Source organism: Nerophis lumbriciformis, linkage group LG21, assembly GCF_033978685.3.
Source record: "Nerophis lumbriciformis linkage group LG21, RoL_Nlum_v2.1, whole genome shotgun sequence".
Lineage (NCBI taxonomy): Eukaryota > Metazoa > Chordata > Actinopteri > Syngnathiformes > Syngnathidae > Nerophis > Nerophis lumbriciformis.
The window spans coordinates 4,360,315-4,384,617 of NC_084568.2; the positions used below are offsets into that span (position 1 = coordinate 4,360,315).

The 24,303-nt window shown below is 41.1% G+C and overlaps 1 protein-coding gene across 2 annotated transcripts in view; it reads left to right on the forward strand.

The window, feature by feature from the left end:
• The window catches only part of myo1g (myosin IG), a 213,946-nt gene that overhangs the window by 27,271 nt on the left and 162,372 nt on the right, over positions 1-24,303 (forward strand). For both annotated transcript variants that reach the window (XM_061983202.1, XM_061983203.1), the window contains 4 exons: positions 10,987-11,040; positions 11,154-11,240; positions 11,341-11,457; positions 14,467-14,673. In XM_061983202.1, the coding sequence (XP_061839186.1) occupies positions 10,987-11,040; positions 11,154-11,240; positions 11,341-11,457; positions 14,467-14,673 (465 nt within the window). The remainder of the gene's footprint in view (positions 1-10,986; positions 11,041-11,153; positions 11,241-11,340; positions 11,458-14,466; positions 14,674-24,303) is intronic.

A 24,303-nucleotide genomic window follows, 5' to 3' on the forward strand; every position in this document is an offset into this window, starting at 1 on the left:
CTCTTCTCCCTCTGCAAACAAAGGCTGGTCTGATTTGATAGATTAATGAGCTTTTTTCCCACCAATAGGAAAGTGGTATCAAGTTTCATACCTTACTTTCACTTTGAAAGCCTTCCTGCCCCTAAAGCACTTGCAAATGAGAAACGCGGTGACGACACAATGACAAAATGATCATATATCTGCTTTCACTTGACCCCTTTTCACCATTTTTAAAGTTAAAGTACCAATGATTGTCACACACACACACACACACTAGGTGTGGTGAAATTTGTCCTCTGCATTTGACCCATCCCCTTGTTCCACCCCCTGGGAGGTGAGGGGAGCAGTGAGCAGCAGCGGTGGCCGCGCCCGGGAATCATTTTTTGGTGATTTAACCCCCAATTCCAACCCTTGATGCTGAGTGCCAAGCAGGGAGGCAATGGCTCCCATTTTTATAGTCTTTGGTATGACTCGGCCGGGGTTTGAACTCACGACCTACCCATCTCAGGGCGGACACTCGAACCACTCGGCCACTATGACTTGTTTGGCAATTTGAACTCGATTTGAGCGAAAAGAAGTACACCACTTATTTTTGTGTTTGTTAAGTCAAGTCATTGACTCCTCTGAGTTGATGCAGGCCCCCCTGGCTAAATTGCGGCCATACGCGGAATTTTATTTGGAGACCCCCCCCCCACAATCCCTATTACATTTTTTTCACACTTTTTTCCATCCATCTTCTTCCGCTTATCCGAGGTCGGGTCGCGGGGGCAGCAGCCTAAGCAGGGAAGCCCAGACTTCCCACTCCCCAGCCACTTCGTCCAGCTCCTCCCGGGGGATCCCGAGGCGTTCCCAGGCCAGCCGGGAGACATAGTCTTCCCAACGTGTCCTGGGTCTTCCCCGTGGCCTCCTACCGGTCGGACGTGCCCTAAACACCACGATGGGGTGGCATCCTGACCAGATGCCCGAACCACCTCATCTGGCTCCTCTCGATGTGGAGGAGCAGCGGCTTTACTTTGAGCTCCCCCCGGATGACAGAGCTTCTCACCCTATCTCTAAGGGAGAGCCCCGCCACCCGGCGGAGGAAACTCATTTCGGCCGCTTGTACCCGTGATCCTGTCCTTTCGGTCATAACCCAAAGCTCATGACCATAGGTGAGGATGGGAACGTAGATCGACCGGTAAATTGAGAGCTTTGCCTTCCGGCTCAGCTCCTTCTTCACCACAACGGATCGATACAGCGTCCGCATTACTGAAGACGCCGCACCGATCCGCCTGTCGATCTCACGATCCACTCTTCCCCCACTCGTGAACAAGACTCCGAGGTACTTGAACCCCTCCACTTCGGGCAAGATCTCCTCCCCAACCCGGAGATGGCACTCCACCCTTTTCCGGGCGAGAACCATGGACTCGGACTTGGAGGTGCCGATTCTCATCACAGTCGCTTCACACTCGGCTGCGAACCGATCCAGCGAGAGCTGAAGATCCTGGCCAGATGAAGCCATCAGGACCACATCATCTGCAAAAAGCAGAGACCTAATCCTGCAGCCACCAAACCAGATCCCCTCAACGCCTTGACTGCGCCTAGAAATTCTGTCCATAAAAGTTAAACAGAATCGGTGACAAAGGGCAGCCTTGGCGGAGTCCAACCCTCACTGGAAACGTGTCCGACTTACTACCGGCAATGCGGACCAAGCTCTGGCACTGATCATACAGGGAGCGGACCGCCAAAATCAGACAGTCCGATACCCCATACTCTCTGAGCACTCCCCACAGGACTTCCCGAGGGACACGGTCGAATGCCTTCTCCAAGTCCACAAAACACATGTAGACTGGTTGGGCAAACTCCCATGCACCCTCAAGGACCCTGCCGAGAGTATAGAGCTAGTCCACAGTTCCACGACCAGGACGAAAACCACACTGTTCCTCCACTTTTTTTTTATTTTGAAAAATACATTTTTTTTATATTAAATTAAATTTGATGTGTGGTGCAAGAAATTGCTCATTACCGTATTTTCTGGACCAAGGCGCACTGCCGATGAGCGGGTCTAGTCAGGGCTATTTTCATACAAAAGGCGCACCGGATTATAAGGTGCAACAAAGGGGTCATATTATGATTTTTTTATAAATGTAAAAGACTTCCTTGTGGTCTACATAACATGTAATGGTGGTTCTTTGCTCAAAATGTTGCATAGATGATGTTTTACACATCTTCAAGTCGCTTTCTGACAATCGCTTCACGATTTTGTGGGCGGTCTTATTTACGTGGCTCACCTTCGACAGCGTCTTCTCCACGTCATCTTTGTTGTAGCGGTGTAGCGTGCAAGGACGGGAGTGGACGAAGTGTCAAAAGATGGAGCTAACTGTTTTAATGACATTCAGACTTTACTTCAATCAATAACGGAGCAGCATCTCCTCATCCGTGGCTCACTAGTGCAACAACAACAACGCCCGAAATGTGTCCCGTGAAAAACCGTCCGACCGGAACTCTCTAATAACTAAAGTTCCTTGGGTGAATAATGTAAACTCACTACACCGGTATGTTTTAGCGCTTTCATGGCGAGTTTACTGACAGATATAAGTAAGAACTTTACACTACTTTATATTAGAAATGGCAACAGCGGAGGATGAATGTCACATAACAAGAAGATAGGCTACGGAGTCGGCACGGACTACAATGGCAGACTCGCGCAAATTTTCAGGACTTATGCAGATCCAAAATACAGATCAGCAGGTAGAAGAAGGTAAGAAAAGTTGCTTTTGCATAATATTGCGAAACAAAACGCCAGATAATGTCTTACCTTATACACACACCATAATAATACTCCTATGTTGACGCACAGTACAATCCATCAAGCGGTATGGATAGCTTACCAAAGTCGTAGTAAAACATTTTGATAGATTTTTGAGCGCCTTGTGTAGTGTTCTATATTTTCAATGGAACATATAAACTGTTGGTGTTGTTTACTTGAGTCATATTGCAGTCTACACGTATCTCTTATGTGTGACTGCCATCTATTGGTCACACTTATCATTACACCAGGTACCAAATAAAATAGCTTCGAGTTCGGTAAGCAAAACCAGAATTATTCCGTACATTAGGCGTACTGTTGAGTTTTGAGGGGAAAAAAAAGATTTTAAGTGTGTCTTATACATACTTCGGGAGTCTCCTGGATTTTCCGGGAGACTCCCGAAATTCAGCGCCTCTCCCGAAAACCTCCCGGGACAAATTTTCTCCCGAAAATCTCCCGAAATTCAGGCGGAGCTGGAGGCCACGCCCCCTCCAGCTCCATGCGGACCTGAGTGATGTGTCGACAGCCTGTTTTCACGTCCACTTTCCCACAATATAAACAGCGTGCCTGCCCAATCACGTTATAACTGTAGAATGATCGAGGGCAAGTTCTTGGTTTCTTATGTGGGTTTATTGTTAGGCAGTTTCATTAACGTCCTCCCAGCGCGGCAACAACACACAACAACAGCAGTCACGTTTTTGTCTGCCGTAAACAGCAATGTTGTGACACTCTTAAACAGGACAATACTGCCATCTACTGTACATGCATATGTGACAATAACATCTAGTTATTTTAGAGAGTGCAGTGCACAACTGCGCACACAAGGAGACGAAGCAGAGTGCATCATCAGAGAGGGTGTTCAGCACGGTTAGAAAAATAGTGACAGAGAATAGAACAAGGATGGACAATTCAACCCTTAACTCAACAATGAGTAGATGAGTGTTGTGTGTGTATATGTGTAAATAAATGAACACTGAAATTCAAGTATTTCTCTTATTTATATATATATATATATATATATATATATATATATATATATATATATATATGTATGTGTGGGAAAAAAATCACAAGACTATTTCATCTCTACAGGCCTGTTTCATGAGGGGGGGTTCCCTCAATCATCAGGAGATCATCGAGCACTATTTTTTGGATAACCTTATTAAGACATATGTATATATATATATATATATATATGTATATATATATGTGTATATATATATATATATATATATATATATATATATATATGTATGTGTGGGAAAAAATCACAAGACTATTTCATCTCTACAGGCCTGTTTCATGAGGGGGGGTACCCTCAATCGTCAGGAGATTTTAATGGGAGCATTCGCATACCATGGTTTATATAGGGCACAGAGTGGGTGGGTACAGGCTGGCCTAGGGGCGTGGTGATTGGCTCATGTGTTACCTAGGAGGTGTTTCCGTCTATGGCGGCATGCTGTTACAATTTCGCTGCGCTTGTTGAGGGATGACAGGTCTGGACGGTAAATAATAAACAGTTTCTCTTTCAAGCATAGGTTGCATCTTTTATTACCACTATTGTAAGGTGTGCTGGATGCAAGAATTTGCCATGTTATTGAATATTCAACATTATTGTCTTTGAGTTCCCAAATGTGTTTGCTGAGTTCTGTGGTATTTCGCAGGTTTTTGTTCCTGAAAGAAGCCTTGTGATTGTTCCATCTGGTTTTGAATTCTCCCTCGGTTAATCCTACATATGTGTCGGATGTGTTAATGTCCTTGCGTATTACCTTAGATTGGTAGACAACTGATGTTTGTAAGCACCCCCCGTTGAGAGGGCAATCAGGTTTCTTTCGACAATTACATCCTTTGTTGGTTTTGGAGTCGTTCTGTCTGAGGGCCGACGGCTCATTTGCAATTGTTTTGTTGTGGTTTGAGATGATTTGTCGTATATTGTTCATGCAGCTGTAGCTCAATTTAATGTTGTTCTTGTTGAATACTTTTCTTAGGATGTTGTCTTTGGGAAAGTGTTTGTCAATCAGATTGAGGAATTTGTGTCCAATGTTCGTATATATATATATATATATATATATATATATATATATATATATATATATATATATATATATATATATATATATGTTCGTTATATATATATATATGTATATATATATATATATGAAATATTTGACTTGGTGAATTCTAGCTGTAAATATACTCCCCTCTTAACCACGCCCCCCCCTCCCGAAATCGGAGGTCTCAAGGTTGGCAAGTATGGTCTTATAGTCTGGAAAATACGGGTAATTACTGTACATTGGGGTGATCCTGATCTTTTCTAGTTCTCTATGACAGTGTTTTTCAACCTTTTTTGAGCCAAGGCACATTTTTTTTCATTAAAAAAAATTGAGGCACACCACCAGCAGAAAAGGTTAAAAAATGAAACTCCACCAGGTTATCATGCCTTATTTTGAGTTTGTTGTTTCCTGTGTGTAGTGCTTTAGTTTCTGTCTTGTGCTGTTATTTTGGTGACTTTTCCTGTTTTGTTGGTGTTCTCCTGTAGCAGCTTCACGCCTTCCTTTGAGTTCTATTGCCCGCACCTGCTTTGTTTTCGCAATCAAGACTCTTTAAGTTGTGCGTACGCTATCCTTCTTTGTGGGGACACTGTTGTTTGTCATGTCATGTACGGATGCACTTTGTGGACGCCATCTCCGCTCCGCTGTAAGTTTTTGCTGTCGTCCAGCATTCTGTTTTTGTTTACTTTGTAGCCAGTTCAGTTTTAGTCATACTTGCCAACCTTGAGACCTCCGATTTCGGGAGGTGGGGGTGGGGGGGCGTGGTCGGGGGTGGGGTGGAGGGCGTGGTTGGGGGCGTGGTTAAGATATACATATATAAAAAATATTTGACTTTCAGTGAATTCTAGCTATATATATATATTTTTTTTTTATTACATATATATAATAAATTATTATTTATTCATATATATATATATATATATAAATAAATAAGAGAAATACTTGAATTTCAGTGTTCATTTATTTACACATAAACACACACATAACACTCATCTACTAATTGTTGAGTTAAGGGTTGAATTGTCCATCCTTGTTCTATTCTCTGTCACTATTTCAGAACACACACATTATACAAATATACAATATAAAATCAATAAGAAAACGGGAGCTCTAATTTGGGAGTCTGAATTAGGATCAGAAGTTCCTGTACAAACATTGCGTACTCAAGTCGCCATTTTGTATTGATTACTGCAGCTGTGCACTGGATTCATTCACAAATACAAACTACAACTCACAAACACTTTAGAGTTAGGCTCCACCATCAGAATGTGTACTTAAACTTATAAAGATCACATGGATATTATTCAGTGAGTTGATTCACCAAAACTAACCTGTTATACAGGAGGAAAAAGCACACAGGACGTTTCAATTGTTCACAGACTGGTCGCGCTCATCAGAATGACAAGACACTTCCGATCTGCAGGTGATAGCATTCAATTGGGAAGAAACGCCCTACTGCCCCCTACTGACCAATGTGAATACTGATAAATGTGTAATGACAGCTCCAAAAACGAATTCAAACCACAAAATAAAATAAATAAATCAACACAAAAATGTGACACATTATGGGTGGGTCACATATTCATGTACAGTAGATGGCAGTATTGTCCTGTTTAAAAGTGTCACAACATTGCTGTTTATGGCAGACCAACTGCTTTACGTAGACGAAATGCTGTTGTTGTGTGTTGTTACCGCGCTGGGAGGACGTTAATGAAACTGCCGTACAATAAACCCACATAAGAAACCAAGAACTCGCCCTTGATCATTAGCTGTTTAAATTGTGGGAAAGCGGACGTGTGACCAGGTTGTCAACACATCACTCAGGTCCGCATGGAGCTGGAGGGGGCGTGGCCTCCAGCTCAGCCTGAATTTCGGGAGATTTTCGGGAGAAAATTTGTCCCGGGAGGTTTTCGGGAGAGGTGCTGAATTTCGGGAGTCTCCCGGAAAATCCGGGAGGGTTGGCAAGTATGGTTTTAGTTTTGTTTTGCATAGCCATCCCTATGCTTCAGTGCCTTTTCCTAATGGGACTTGCCTTTTGTTCATTTTTGGTTTAAGCGTTACATACCTTTTACATACCAAAAAAGGTTGAAAAACACTGCACCAGACCAGTGTTTTTCAACCACTGTGCCGCGGCACACTAGTGTGCGGTGAGATACAGTCTGGTGTGCCGTGGGAGATTATCTAATTTCACCTATTTGGGTTAAAAAATATTTTTTGCAAACCAGTAATTATAGTCTGCAAATGATGTGTTGTTGTTGTTGAGTGTCGGTGCTGTCTAGAGCTCGGCAGAGTAACCGTGTAATACTCTTCCATATCAGTAGGTGGCAGCCGGTAGCTAATTGCTTTGTAGATGTCGGGAACAGCGGGAGGCAGGGTGCAGGTAAAAAGGTGTCTAATGCTTAAATTAAAAATAAACAAAAAGTGAGTACTCCTAAGAAAAGGCATTGAAGCTTAGGGAAGGCTATGCGGAACAAAACTAAAACTGAACTGGCTACAAAGTAAACAAAATCAGAATGCTGGACGACAGCAAAGACTTACTGTGGAGCAAATACGGCGTCCACAATGTACATCCCAACATGACATGACAATCAACAATGTAAACACAAAGAAGGATAAAAACAACTGAAATATTCTTGATTGCTAAAACAAAGTCGATGCGGGAAATATCGCTCAAAGGAAGACATGAAACTGCTACAGGAAAATACCAAAAAAAGAGAAAAAGGAGTGCAAAGCAAGAAGTAAAACACTACACACAGGAAAACAGCAAACAACTCAAAATAAGTCAGGACGTGATGTGACAGGTGGTGACAGTACACCTACTTTGAGACAAGAGCTATGGTGATGCATGCTGGGTTATGCTTTAAAGTAATATCCAACAATTGCAACGACTTTTTACTGTCAACGGAATTTTGTTTTCTAATGATTTCTGCTGGTGGTGTGCCTCTGGATTTTTTTTCAACGCAAAAAATGTGCCTTGGCTCAAAAAAGGTTGAAAAACACTGCACTAGACAACGGCACATTATTATAATTATTGATTTGCAAAAAATATTTTTGGGACCAATTAGGTGAAGTTGCATAATTTCCCCACGGCACACCAGACGATATCTCACGGCACACTAGTGTGCCGCGGCACAGTGGTTGAAAAACACTGCTCTATGAAATGTGTTTTGTATTAATATATTTGGGTGTCTTGAACAGATGATTTGGTTTTGCATTGTATCTCATGGGGAATAATTCGTTTTTTGTCCAATTCGGTCATTTTGTCAGACCTTTTTGGAACCGACCACTAACCGAGGCACAGCTATATTTATACACTTGTTTATTTTATGGTGACTGACATGCAGAGGTGGGTAGAGTAGCCAGAAATTGTACTCAAGTAAGAGTACTGTTACTTTAGAGATTTATTACTCAAGTAAAAGTAAGGAGTAGTCACCCAAATATTTACTTGAGTAAAAGTAAAAAGTATGTTGTGAAAAAACTACTCAAGTACTGAGTAACTGATGAGTAACATACACACTCATATCATATATATATATATATATATATATATATATATATATATATATATATATATATATATATATATATATATATATATATATATATATATATGTATGTGTGTGGGAAAAAATCACAAGACTATTTCATCTCTACAGGCCTGTTTCATGAGGGGGGGTTCCCTCAATCATCAGGAGATTTTAATGGGAGCATTCACATACCATGGTTTATATAGGGCACAGAGTGGGTGGGTACAGGCTGGCGTAGGGGCGTGGTGATTGGCTCATGTGTTACCTAGGAGGTGTTTCCGTCTGTGGCGGCATGCTGTTACAATTTCGCTGCGCTTGTTGAGGGATGACAGGTCTGGACGGTAAATAATAAACATTTTCTCTTTCAAGCATAGGTTGCATCTTTTATTACCACTATTGTAAGGTGTGCTGGATGCAAGAATTTGCCATGTTATTGAATATTCAACATTATTGTCTTTGAGGTCCCAAATGTGTTTGCTGAGTTCTGTGGTATTCCGCAGGTTTTGGTTCCTGAAAGAAGCCTTGTGATTGTTCCATCTGGTTTTGAATTCTCCCTCGGTTAATCCTACATATGTGTCGGATGTGTTAATGTCCTTGCGTATTACCTTAGATTGGTAGACAACTGATGTTTGTAAGCACCCCCCGTTGAGAGGGCAATCAGGTTTCTTTCGACAGTTACAGCCTTTGTTGGTTTTGGAGTCGCTCTGTCCGGGGGCCGACGGCTCATTTGCAATTGTTTTGTTGTGGTTTGAGATGATTTGTCGTATATTGTTCATACAGCTGTAGCTCAATTTAATGTTGTTCTTGTTGAATACTTTTCTTAGGGTGTTGTCTTTGGGAAAGTGTTTGTCAATCAGATTGAGGAATTTGTGTCCAATGTTAGTTGAGACGTTTTTGCTGTATGGGGGGTTGTACCAGATGATGTCGTTTCGTTTTCTGTTCTTTTTTGGCTGGTTTCCTGGCGTGGGTTCATAGGTGAGGGTGAAATTGTATCCGCTTTCATCAAGGGCTTTTTGGTACGGGGGGGTTGCTTGGTCAAATTCAGCTTTGCTAGATGACAGCATCGATAGCCTTTTATTAATTCCGGTAGGTATTCTTTTCGTGGTGGTGGGTGGGTGGTTGCTGTCATGGTGCACGTATTGGAGTGTTGTGTTGGGTTTCGTGAATGGTTGGTAGCTGTTATTTCTCAGGTTGAAAGTGACGTCAAGGAAGTTGACGGTTTGCTTGTTGGCTTCAATCGTGATCCGTAGGCCGTTGTCTTTGAAAAATTGGCATATGCCCTTCTTGGTATTCTCGCTGCTCCTTGGCGAGGCGCGACACACTGCCAGTCCGTCATCACGGTAAATACCAAGGTTCAGATTGAGGCTAGCGAGCTGGGAGAGGAGGAAACTCCCAACAAGTTCACACGTTTCTGCTCCGTCAAAGACATTAAGACATATAACCTTATTAAGACATATATATATATATATATATATATATATATATATATATATATATATATATATATATATATATATATATATATATATATATATATACATACATACATACATACATATACATTGATATATACAGTATATAATTTATAAGTATTTATTTTGCTGTTTTTGTTTACATGTTAAAGGTGTTTTAATGAATATACATGCATGTTTAACACATATAGATTCCTTTCTTTCATGAAGACAAGAATATAAGTTGGTGTATTACCTGATTCTGATGACTTGCGTTGATTGTAATCAGACAGTCGTGATGATAACGTCCACGTTTTCAAATGGAGGAGAAGAAAAGTTCCTCCTTTCTGTCTAATACCACATGAAAGTGGTGGGTTTTTGGCATCCTATTTGTCCAGCTTCCATATTAGTTTTTATACACTTTGCAAGAAATATATTGGCGTCAAACTCCGTAGCTTGCTCGCTTGTTTACGCTGGCTTTCGGAGACTCTTGTTTTGAAAGCGCAGGCGCGATGGCGCGGCACTTTTATTGTGAAGACAGGAACGTCCTCATGTGCGGTCAGTCTTGAGGCTTTTGACGGGATGTACGGTTGAAATAAAACAAGTATCTTTTTTTCCTTCACACTTTTGATTGATTGATTGGAACTTGTATTAGTAGATTGCACAGTACAGTACATATTCCGTACAATTGACCACTAAATGGTAACACCCCAATAAGTTTTTCAACTTGTTTAAGTCAGGTCATGTGACCACCTGGCTCTGTTTGATTGGTCCAACGTCACCAGTGACTGCATCTGATTGGTGGAACGAAGTGAAACGTCACCAGTAAGGCAGGCACTTTGAAGGTCTGTCTGACAGACCAAAACAAACAAAGCGTGCATTAACAGATGGATGAAAATTAGTAGCGAGTAGCGAGCTGAATGTAGATAAAAGTAGCGGAGTAAAAGTAGCGTTCCTTCTCTATAAATATACTTAAGTAAAAGTAAAAGTATGTTGCATTAAAACTACTCTTAGAAGTACAATTCATCCCAAAAGTTACTCAAGTAGATGTAACGGAGTAAATGTAGCGCGTCACTACCCACCTCTGCTGACATGTTTCTTTCACACACCTAAATAAATGGACCTATTTTCCACACCTGCAGTCAACGACCAACATTGACATTTTATTTGCTTCCGTTTCCCCGCTTAAGTCCAGGGTGGTCCAGCAGCAGGATGGAGAGAGGAACTTCCATTCCTTTTATCAGGTGAAGTCCTTACCTGCCATGTGGCTGCAAAATATGATAAGACATTGTTTTTTTTTTTGTTAAGCAGCTGCCCACAAAGTACATTTGTTGACATGTTTGTTGTGTTCCCACAGTTACTGCGAGGTGGATCTCATGACTCATTTCACCTGCAAAGCGATCCGAGTGCTTATGCGTACACTAAAGAGGGGACCGCGGCCATCGTGAGTTGTGTCCTTACAATTGTATCCATGCGACAAATGTACAAACTTGTGCAATACTTTTTTTTTTTTAAATCACATTTTCCTCTCCATGCTTCTGCAGACCTCCCTTAACGACCACTCCAGCCACAAAGCTGTGACGCATGCACTGGGAGTCATTGGCTTTTCTAAACAAGAGATTCTGTCAATTTATCAAATACTAGCCTCCATTCTGCATCTGGTAAATAATTAATACATAAGCATGAATTCAAGTAATGCAAACCCCAAAAGCAGTGAAGTTGTCATGTAAATAAAAGCAGAATACAATGATTTGCAAACCCTTTTCAACTTATATTCAATTGAATAGACTGCAAAGACAAGATACTTAACGTTCGAACTGGAAAACGTACATTTTTGCAAATATTAGCTCATTTGGAATTTGATGCCTGCAACATGTTTCAAAAAAGCTGGCACAAGTGGCAAAAAAAGACTGAGAAAGTTGAGGAATGCTCATCAAACACTTATTTGGAACATCCCACAGGTGAACGGGCTAATTGGGAACAGGTGGGTGCCATGATTGGGTGTAAAAGCAGCTTCCATGAAATGCTCAGTCATTCACAAACAAGGACGGGGCGAGGGTCACCGATTTGTCAACAAATGCGTGAGCAAATTGTTTAAGAACATTTCTCAACCAGCTATTGCAAGGAATTTAGGGATTTCACCATCTACGGTCCGTAATATCATCAAAAGGTTCAGAGAATCTGGAGAAATCACTGCACTTAAGCGGTGATATTACGGACCTTCGATCCCTCAGGTGGTATTGAATCAAAAAGCGACATCAGTGTGTAAAGGATATCACCACATGGGCTCAGGAACACTTCAGAAAACCACTGTCAGTGACTACAGTTGGTCGCTACATCTGTAAGTGCAAGTTGAAGCTCTACTATGCAAAGTGAAAGCCATTTATCAACAACACCCAGAAACACCACCGGCTTCGCTGGGCCCAAGCTCATCCAAGATGGACTGATGCAAAGTGGAAAAGTGTTCTGTGGTCTGACGAGTCCACATTTAAAATTGTTTTTGGAAACTGTGGACGTCGTGTCCTCCGGACCAAAGACAAAAAGAACCATCCGGACTGGCACAAAGTTGAAAAGCCAGCATGTGTGATGGTATGGGGGTGTATTAGTGCACAAGGCATGGGTAACTTACACATCTGTGAAGGCACCATTAATGCTGAAAGGTACATACAGGCTTTGGAGCAATATATGTTGCCATACCTGCCAACTACTCCGGTTTTCCCGTAATTAGTACGGTTTTCATCAACCTATTCCGGGTTACGGTTGCAGTGATAAAAAATACGGTTTTTCATTCATTAAAAAAAAAAATTTAAAAAAAAGTTTTATTCACGAAATCGCGTAACAACAATGAGAATCGACACTGCTTCCCGTAACTTCCTGTCGAGCCATTCCGAATGCCATGCGCGAGGCTATTTATAGCACCGCTGCCAAGCACGAGGCACCAGTTGCCATTGTTTCCAAACGAGCGAACGATCATGGAATCAGCCGGAGAAAAATCGCAAACGAGTCTTAAACCGAAAAGAAAACTGCAGTCATTCCGTGAAGAATATTCAAAAGCCTATCCGGGAATAATTATCCGTTCCAAAAAGGGTGAAAACTACGCGAATTGCACCTTGTGCTGACAAGATTTTTCGATCGGACACGGAGGAATTAGCGATGTAAAAGACCACGTTGGGACAAAAAAACACAAGTCTAATGCCGTTGCTAAATTTGGATTTTAGCCACAAAAAGGTAATGACACCAATGTTATCTATTGGAATTGTTTAGTACTGTTATACTGTTAAAAGTGTTTATACTATTTATGCTTTCAAGTCCAAGTTGAAGAAATCTTGTTAAATGTTGACAGCATAACTACCAAAATACAGAAGTATGTCCTTAATATTTTTGCAGTGCTATTTCTGTTGAAAAGTTCAAATGATTACATTAGAGATGTGATGTGCCACTTTTCAAGTGTCTGATGGCTTCAATTCATTTTCATAAATTTTTCATATTTTGAATTCTTTTGAAAGGCTTACAAAAAAACTACATTTGAATTGTAATTCCATGCTATTGACAGGACTATTAATTTTAATGAAGTTAGCTTACCATGTTTACAGTATGATAATTGTGATAGAAATGTGAATTTTAGGCACAGAATATTTTTTACAATTGAACAAGGCAGTAGATTATACAAGCTTGGACAGAAAGTTAATAATGACACCAATTTTTTTTTTTATGGAATTGTTTAGTACTGTTTTACCATTTGTTTACTGTAAAAAGTGTTTATACTGTTTATACTTTCAATTAACAAATTGAAGTCTTGTGAAAGGTTGACAGGATAACTGGCATTAACTGTCAAAATAATTTCAAACTATTGAAGTTAGCTTACAGAATAAACATGTCAATCAACCCATATGATTTTTGCTGTAATATTTTTGTTTTGAAAAGTCACTGTGACTGATAGAAAAGTGATGGTTTTAGCAACATTTTAACCTGTCTGAATGCTAATAATCATTTTGCGTCGGGGGGACCCCCCACCAGGACTTTGTCATGGACCTACCGGGGCCTGCGGCCCCTGGACCCTGGCTACTAGGTTTTTCTGATTTCAAAAGTTGGCAGGTATGTGTTGCCATCCAAGCAACGTTATCATGGACGCCCCTGCTTATTTCAGCAAGACAATGCCAAGCCACGTGTTACATCAACGTGGCTTCATAGTATAAGAGTGCGGGTACTAGACTGGCCTGCCTGTAGTCCAGACCTGTCTCCTATTGGAAAATGTGTGGCGCATTATGAAGCCTAAAATACCACAACGGAGACCCCCGGACTGTTGAACAACTTAAGCTGTACATCAAGCAAGAATGGGAAAGAATTCCACCTGAAAAGCTTCAAAAATGTGTCTCCTCAGTTCCCAAACGTTTACTGAGCGTTGTTAAAAGGAAAGGCCATGTAACACAGTGGTAAAAATGCCCCTGTGCCATTAAATTTTAAGTGTTTCATTATTGGCATAAACAAATTTAGAACATTAAACATCTTGTCTTTGCAGTCTATTCAATTGAATATAAGTTGAAAAAGATTTGCAAATCCATTGTATTCTGTTTTTATTTACCATTTACACAACGTGACAACTTCACTGGTTTTTGGGTTTTGTACTACAGTATTTAACTCCATATTGAGCTCCAATGCTGTTTTTTTAGGGTAATGTGCAGTTTGAGAGTGACGGCGAGAGCGTTCACGTTCTGGACGTTGACGTCATCGACTACATCGCAAAGTTGACCGCCACAGATCCAGACAAGGTGATCAAGAGCCTGCTGTACCGCACTGTGGCCACCGGGGGCGGCGATGTCATCGAGAAGGGTCACACGGAAGCAGAGGCCTGCTTTGGACGGGACGCTTTTAGCAAGGTGCGTTCACTCTAAATGTTTATTAATGTGAACCTAATTTGTTTAAGTCAAGTGACGCAGGGGTGTTAGTGTTTTTAAAAAAATGGCCTGCGTCATCTTTTTAGACCAGGGATGTCAAACTGGTTTTCATTGAGGTTCCACATGGCCATACTTGCCAACCTTGAGACCTCCGATTTCGGGGGGTAGGGGGCGTGGTTGGGGGCGTGGCTAAGAGGGGAGGAGTATATTTACAGCTAGAATTCACCAAGTCAAGTATTTCATATATATATATATATATATATATATATATATATATATATATATATTAGAGATGTGCGGTTTGCGGGCACAACCGCGGATTATCCGCGGATCGGGCGGATGAAATTAAAAAAAATTAGATTTTATCCGCGGGTCGGGTCGGGCGGTTGAAATAAAAAAAAATTAGATTTTAAATAGATTCAGGCGGGTGGCAGTTAAACCAATTGGGAAATATATATACATAGTTAAATGTTGTTACCCACATACGAAAAACGAGCAGGCACCTGCAGCATATGCCACAACAGAAGAAAAGAAAAAGAAAAGAGATGGACACTTTTACGGAGCGGAGAAGGGACGCCTCGCCGGGGTCCGGGACCGAGGCCCCTTCCCCCAAGAGGGCCCCACCGGGAGCCGTAGCTGAGGCGATCCGCGAGAAGGGCCCGACGCACGTCCAGGGTCACCACCGCGCCCACCGCACCGACACCCCGCCTCGTCCGCCTTCGCCGCGGCCGGCGTCACGCGCAGCAGGTAAGCAGCTTACCTGCCCGCCACCCCCGTGGCCGGGGGCTCGTAACAGGGGTCACTCCGCGCGCTCTGCCCGCGCAGCTTACCTGCCCGCGCAGCTTACCTGCCCGCCACCCCTGTTGCCGGGGGCGCGTAACAGGGGTCACTCCGCGCACAGTGCGCTCACGAAAGGGGTGGGGCTCACCCTGGTTGATATAGACAGCAGGACGGTGGCCATGGAAGTCGGAACCCGCTAAGGAGTGTGTAACAACCCACCTGCCGAATCAACTGGCCCTGAAAATGGATGGCGCTGGAGCGTCGGGCCCATACCCGGCCGTCGCCGGCAGCGAGACGCGCTTGGAGGTGCGCTCAGCGCGGCTCCCATATGATTGCGCACTGGTGTGCGTCTGGGTCGTGACAGCGTGGCACGCAAATGTCTGTGCTGCATTGGATCAGTCTCCTTTCTTTAACAGGCAAAAGCTTTATAACCTCACTAATGCCTTGAATCGTCTATATTAGATATATAACAACGGGCGGGTGCGGTTCTGATCAAATGTTACATCGGGTGGATGGCGGATGGTTGACTACTTTCTGATGCGGTTGCGGATGAAATAATATATATATATATATATATATATATATATATATACATATATATCATATATCAGTGAATTCTAGCTATAAATATATATTTATTTTATTGTATATATATATATATATATATATATATATATATATATATATATAAGAAATACTTGAATTTCAGTGTTCATTTATTTACACATATACTTGTTGAGTTAAGGGTTGAATTGTCCATCCTTGTTCTATTCTCTGTCACTATTTTTCTAACCATGCTGAACATGATGATGCATTGCTGTGTGGCACGCACAAAAGTGCTTTCATCAAATTAATAATAATTTGTCCCGGGAGGTTTTCGGGAGAGGCGCTGAATTTCGGGAGTCTCCCGGAAAATCCGGGAGGGTTGGCAAGTATGCACATGGCAGTTATGGCTGCCATCAAAGGGCCGCGTGTAACAGTGAATAATGTATGAATTTGCCTCTGGATTTCATTATTAATTATGTAAATTGTTTTAAGTAGACTGTCGATTTTACAGTAAAAACTTTACATTTACAACATTTTACTGAAAAATAGTGTTTTTTTTAAAACTTTTTACAACATTTTACGGTAAATGGGAAAACAGTACCACTGTTTTTTTTGGGGGGGGGGTACGGAAAAAGCTGGCAGCTTAGTTGCCAGAATTTTTGTGTTAAATTTAAATTGTTTTTTTTATAACATTATATTGTTACTGGAAAAACAGTAGAAGTTCTTTTTTTAGTCTGGCAATTTAGCTGCCAGTTTTTCTACCGTAAAAACAAATGTACCGTCTTTCCATTTACGGTAACACACCCTTAAAAACAAGATTTTACAGTAAAAATATGGCAGCTCAGTCAACAGAATTTTAATGCAAAAAAACAGTAATATTTTTTTTCAATTTACAGTAATATGCTGTAAAGCCTACCATAAAATGGATTGTCGTTTTTATTAATTTGATGGGTAATTTGCTGTAAAGTTAAGTATTTTTATTTAGACCAAAACATGTTTGCAAAGTATGATAATACGCGGTAATATTTGTTGCAATATTGGATACTATTAAAGTTTAAAAGGTCTGCAATTTTTTATTTTGACGGAAAAAAATATGTACTGCTTGAAATTGCATGCCTTTTAAACTTAAATAATATCCATTATTGCAACAAATATTACAGTATATTTTCATATTTTCCAAACATTTTGTGTCTAAATAAAAATAAATACTTAAATATCTGCTTGACTTATGATTTTACAGCAAACTCCCCATCAAATTAATAAAAATGACAATACATTTTACGGGGTTCTTTATAGCATGTTACTGTAAATTGAACAAAATTGCGTTAAAATTCTGTTGACTGAGGTGCCATATTTTTACTGTAAAATCTTGTTTTTAACGGTGTATTACTGTGAATGGAAAAACGACACATTTGTTTTTACGGTAGGAAAAACTGGCAGCAAAGTTGCCAGAATAAAAAAAAAAGAACTTGTACTGTTTTTCCAGTAACAATATAATGTTGTAAATTTAATAGTACAATTCTGGAAAATAAGCTGCCAGCATTTTCCGTCGAAAAACAAAACAGTGGTACTGTTTTTATATTTACCGTAAAATGTTATAAGAAATTAAAAAACACTATTTTACAGTAGTAACATTGTGTAAATGTAAAGATTTTACTGTAAAATCAACAGTCTACTTAAAAGGCTGTTCAGATAGAAGGTTCCTCCTTGGACGTACTGCAAGTGAAAAAGGGTGTCCCTCAAGGTTCTGTGTTGGGCCCAGGGCCGGCCCGTGGCATAGGCCGTATAGGCAAATGCTAAGGGCGCCGTCCATCAGGGGGCGCCACGCCAGTGCCACAAATGTTGGAGAAAAAAAAAAAGAAAAAAAAAGTTGGTACTATTATTTTTAAATACAAAAAATAATCCCACGTTAATTAAAATGCAAAGTAAAGCCTATTTAATAGAAATATTATTTGTTACAACATTACGCCCCCCCCGCACGGTGCGCCCCCTCCCTTCCCGTATCATGACTCTTTTTGGACGTCACCACATCAAAAAATCAACACAAGATGTCAAAACGGCCAAAACTGTCAGGTGCCCAGGGAAGAAAAAAGAGAAAAGAAGAGGAGTAGAAACGAGAAAAGACAGAGTTAGCAGGTAGGTAACGTTAGCCTACATGAAATTATTTGTCTGTTACAGAATGTGATAGTAACCTGGCTTTTTAGCATTAAGCTAATGTTACATGATTCGGCAATTGCTAATCAATAAATAGCGAGTTCTGTTTTAACGTCGGGTTAATATTGTGGAGGGGGCCAAATTGTTATGGAAAATAATAATGTAACGTTAGGTAATTACAGTACTCCCACCTTACATTCCTCAGGGACATTTGTATTAGATCTTTTAAGCAGGTGTTTTTTGTTTACATTGTTATTGCCTTCTGGTTAGCTAATGTTTGCCCTGCAGGTAATAGTCACTTTTCCACCCCTTTATATATTAGGTATAGTTGTAAGTAAAAAAAAAAGGTCAAAGACAAAGCTATTCGGTTTCTTGTGAGTATATACACTTCACTGCCGATGTGGGGGGGCGCCACCTAAAATCTTGCCTAGGGCGCCAGATTGGTTAGGGCCGGGCCTGGTTGGGCCCCTTATTATTCACTATTTACATAAATAATCTTGGACAGAATATTCCCGAACTCAACTTTCCATTTCTATGCTGATGATACTGTCATATACTGCACAGCACCAACTCTTGCTGAGGCTTTTAAATATCTACAACATGCATTTGACAGAGTACAAGAACAACTTTGCTATCTTCAACTGGTTTTAAATGCAGAGAAAACAAAGTGTATGCTCTTTACTAGGGATGTCCCGATCCAGGTTTTTGCACTTCCGATCCGATACCGATATTGTTTTTGCATTTCCGATCCGATACCGATACTGACCGATACTGGCCTATCCGAGCATGTATTAAAGTTGAAAGTTATTTAGCCTACTTAGTTGTCAGAATCATGTTGAAAAGGGTTTTAGTACTCTTGATAACAACTAGCCAGCTGAATTAGGGGAGTTTGAATAATACACAATGGTTGGTAACAAGAAACTGACCTGTTTATTCAAGGATAAACACAAAATAGACACAATTATACATGACAAACAGAAATGGCATCATTGAACTAGGGCTGGGCGATATGGCCTTTTTTTAATATTGCGATATTTTAAGGCCATATTGCGATACACGATATATATCTCGATATTTTGCCTTAGCCTTGAATGAACACTTGATGCATATAATCACAGCAGTATGATGATTCTATGTGTTTTGATTGATTAATTGAGACTTTTATTAGTAGGTTGCACAGTGAAGTACATATTCCGTACAATTGACCACTAAATGGTAACACCCCAATAAGTTTTTCAACTTGTTCAAGTCGAAGCCACTTAAATTGATTCATGATACAAATATATACTATCAGATATATACTATCATCATAATACAGTCATCACACAAGATAATCACATTGAATTATTTACATTATTTATAATCCAGGGTGTGGAGGGGGGCGCCGGATGTAAGTGTAAAAAGACAGCCAAAAGAGTTTGATATGAGAATAAATCTAAAGTTAAAATATAGGGTAGAAATGCACCCATTTGCAGGAAATGTAGTCTTGATTTTCAACATTTTCTTTCAAGGCTTGCATGTCTACATTAAAACATTCTTCTTCATACTGCATTAATATATGCTATTTTTAAACTTTCATGCAGAGAAGGAAATCACAACTAAAAAAAATCACTAATTTTTTCAGACGGTGTTGATGTGGAAATTTTTGCCTCTGCATTTTGATGGTGTGGACGTGTGGCACCGAATGGAGATAAGCGTCTCGACAGACGTCACAATATTTGAACAATGATGACGAAAACTGTTTTCTCTGTCGTGTCCGTGTGTCGAAAATTGTTATGCGCTTATTTTTTTATTTGATTTTGTGCGTGGCATAGATTTGCTATGCGCAGAGGACGCTTAAACAGTGCGCAATTGCACAGGCGAGCACCTTAGAGGGAGCGTTGCTCGCACGGCTGCGCTAGCATCACAGCTAACGTTAGCCATGTTGCTACCTCTCTGCTCGGGGAGGACGTATACGTATGTGACGTATGACGTGACAGTATGTGACGTGTGTAAGAAGGTGCACTTGCTGTCTGTGAGAGGGAGACACAGGAAAGAGTGAGAAGAGCCTGTCGTGTAATGCCAGCAGCTAAAAGCAACTGCGTGAGAATTCACAGACGTGTGGATGTGTTGAATGTGCGTTGGAAAACACGGACCGGAGTTTTTTTTAAAACTGGATCTGGATCGGCATTTTCCCATGCCTTGCCGATACGCAATTTTTGGCAAATATCGGCAGCCGATCCGATCCAAATATCGGATCGGGACATCCCTACTCTTTACCACATCAAAAACTGTAAGATCAGCACTGTGTGAGAACATTTTAACAAGAAATGGGCAACAAATTATGTTAGTATCTGCTTTTAAATATTTAGGATTTTTAATTGATGACCACTTGAGTTTTAAGGAGCACATTCAGTATGTTGTAAAAAAAACGGAAACTTTTACTGGGATTTTATTATAGAAACAAGTCTTGCTTTTCTTTTACTGTGAAACAGAAATTGGTGGAAACAACCTTTTTACCTGTTATTGACTATGGAGATGTGTTCATGAATGCTACTGCTGCTTGTCTCCACAAGCTGGATAGTGTGTACCACGGGGCACTGAGATTCATCACCAACTGCGCTCCCCTTACTCACCATTCTGTGTTATACTCAATGGTTAACTGGACATCTTTATGTGCTCGACGCCTCAATCATTGGTATGTTTTCATCTACAAAACCATTCTGGGTATCACTCCATCTTATCTGTCTTGTCTTTTAACAAAGAAACAAGGAAGTCACAATCTTCGTTCAAATGAATGTTCTGCAATTTGTTGTCCCCAAAGTAAGAACTGAACTGGGCAAGAAAGCATTTAGGTTTTCAGCACCGAAGGCTTGGAATAACCTACAATCGAATATTAAACTTCAAACCCTAGTTACCGTATTTTCCGCACCATAAGCCGCCCTGGGTTATAAGCCGCGCCTTCAATGAACGGCATATTTCAAAACTTTGTCCACCTATAAGCCGCCCCGTGTTATAAGCCGCATCTAACTGCGCTAAAGGAATGTCAAAAAAACAGTCAGATAGGTCAGTCAAACTTTAATAATATATTAAAAACCAGCGTGATGTGGGCGCGCATGGAGTCGTATATCAACATGGACGGAGCTGCGTGAAAAAAGCCACCCGGCCTCTTCGCGTAAACTTACCTTAACCACTCGCTCATCTTTTCTTCATCCATCCATCCCTTCGAGTTAGCTTTTATGATGACGCCGGCTGGAAAGGTCTCTTTTGGCAAGGTCTTCCTTTTGAATATCACCATGGGTGGAAGTTTCTGGCCATTAGCATGGCAAGCTAGAACCACAGTGAAGGATGACTTCTCATTCCCTGTGGTGCGAATATTCACCGTACGTGCTCCCGTTGTATCCACAGTGCGGTTCACAGGAATATCAAAAGTCAGTGGAACCTCGTCCATGTTGATAATGTTCTCTGGCCGGATCTTTTTTTCAGCTATCTTGTTTTTACAATATGCACGGAAAGTAGCCAGCTTTTCTTGAAAGTCTTTAGGCAGTTGCTGTGAAATAGTAGTCCGTGTGCGGATGGAGAGATTGCGTCTTTTCATGAACCGGAAACCTGTCGCTTAGTAGGAGCCATTTTGTGGTCTTTACAGATGTAAACACACAAAGGAAATGAAACGTAATATCCGCGCGCTTCTTCTTCTTCTACGGGGGCGGGTGGTTGCTTACAGTAGAAGAAGAAACGCTTCCTCTTCTATGGGGCGGGTGCTTACCTTGGCGGTTGCTTGCGTAGAAGAAGAAGCACTTCCTCTTCTACGGGGAAAAAAGATGGCGGCTGTTTACCGTAGTTGCGAGACCTAAACTTTATGAAAATGAATCTTAATATTAATCCATATATAAAGCGCACCGGGTTATAAGCCGCACTGTCAGCTTTTGAGTAAATTTGTGGTTTTTAGGTGCGGCTAATAGTGCGGAAAATACGGTACGTTGAATGAGTTTAAAGCTTCTGTGAAAGGACTGCAGTCTACCTTGTCTGTATGCACAATGCTGATTATCGGTCCTGCTAAACACCGACATTTATTTAATAATACCACCTTAACATTTGACAACCAAACAATTACACAAGGCGAATCAGTAAAGAATCTGGCTATTATCTTCGACCCAACTCTCTCCTTTGAGTCACACATTAAGAGTGTTACTAAAACGGCCTTCTTTCATCTCCGTAATATCGCTAAAATGTGTTCTATTTTATCCACTAGCGACGCTGAGATCATTATTCATGCGTTCGTTACGTCTCGTCTCGACTACTGTAACGTATTATTTTCGGGTCTCCCTATGTCTAGCATTAAAAGACTACAATTGGTACAAAATGCGGCTGCTAGACTTTTGACAAGAACAAGAAAGTTTGATCATATTACGCCTATACTGTATATACCTTTATATACATATATACATACATATATACCTATACTGGCTCACCTGCACTGGCTTCCTGTGCACTTAAGATGCGACTTTAAGGTTTTACTACTTACATATAAAATACTACACGGTCTAGCTCCGTCCTATCTCGTCGATTGCATTGTACCATATGTCCCGGCAAGAAATCTGCGTTCAAAGAACTCCGGCTTATTAGTGATTCCCAGAGCCCAAAAAAAGTCTGCGGGCTATAGAGCGTTTTCTATTGGGGCTCCAGTACTATGGAATGCCCTCCCGGTAACAATTAGAGATGCTACCTCAGTAGAAGCATTTAAGTCCCATCTTAAAACTCATTTGTATACTCTAGCCTTTAAATAGCCCCCCTGTTAGACCAGTTGATCTGCCGCTCGCCTGTGCATCGGTCGGGAACATCTCTGCGCTGCTGACCCGTCTCCGCTCGGGATGGTGTCCTGCTGGCCCCACTATGGACTGGACTCCTACTGTTATGCTGGATCCACTATGGACTGGACTCTCACAATATTATGTCAGACCCACTCGACATCCATTGCTTTCGGTCTCCCCTAGAGGGGGGGGGGGGGGTTACCCACATATGCGGTCCTCTCCAAGGTTTCTCATAGTCATTCACATCGACGTCCCACTGGGGTGAGTTTTTCCTTGCCCTTATGTGGGCTCTGTACCGAGGATGTCGTTGTGGCTTGTGCAGCCCTTTGGGACACTTGTGATTTAGGGCTATATAAATAAACATTGATTGATTGATTGATTGATTGATGTGTCATGTGAGCAAGTTTTAATGTTGTAAATGTGATGTTTTATGTATTTGTTTAATGTTTTTAATGTAACCTCGCTGCTGCACTCTTGGCCAGGTCTCCCTTGGAAAAGAGATCTTTGATCTCAATGGGATTTTACCTGGTTAAATAAAGGCTAATAATCAATCAATCAATCAATGTTTATTTATATAGCCCTAAATCACAAGTGTCTCAAAGGGCTGCACAAGCCACAACGACATCCTCGGTACAGAGCCCACATAAGGGCAAGGAAAAACTCACCCCAGTGGGACGTCGATGTGAATGACTATGAGAAACCTTGGAGAGGACCGCATATGTGGGTAACCCCCCCCTCTAGGGGAGACCGAAAGCAATGGATGTCGAGTGGGTCTGACATAATATTGTGAGAGTCCAGTCCATAGTGGATCCAACATAATAGTGTGAGAGTCCAGTCCATAGTGGATCTAACATAATAGTGAGAGTCCAGTCCATAGTGGATCTAACATAATAGTGAGAGTCCAGTCCATAGTGGATCTAACATAATAGTGTGAGAGTCCAGTCCATAGTGGATCTAACATAATAGTGTGAGAGTCCAGTCCATAGTGGATCTAACATAATAGTGTGAGAGTCCAGTCCATAGTGGATCTAACATAATAGTGTGAGAGTCCAGTCCATAGTGGATCTAACATAATAGTGAGAGTCCAGTCCATAGTGGATCTAACATAATAGTGAGAGTCCAGTCCATAGTGGATCTAACATAATAGTGTGAGAGTCCAGTCCATAGTGGATCTAACATAATAGTGTGAGAGTCCAGTCCATAGTGGAGCTAACATAATAGTGAGAGTCCAGTCCATAGTGGATCCAACATAATAGTGTGAGAGTCCAGTCCATAGTGGATCTAACATAATAGTGTGAGAGTCCAGTCCATAGTGGATCTAACATAATAGTGAGAGTCCAGT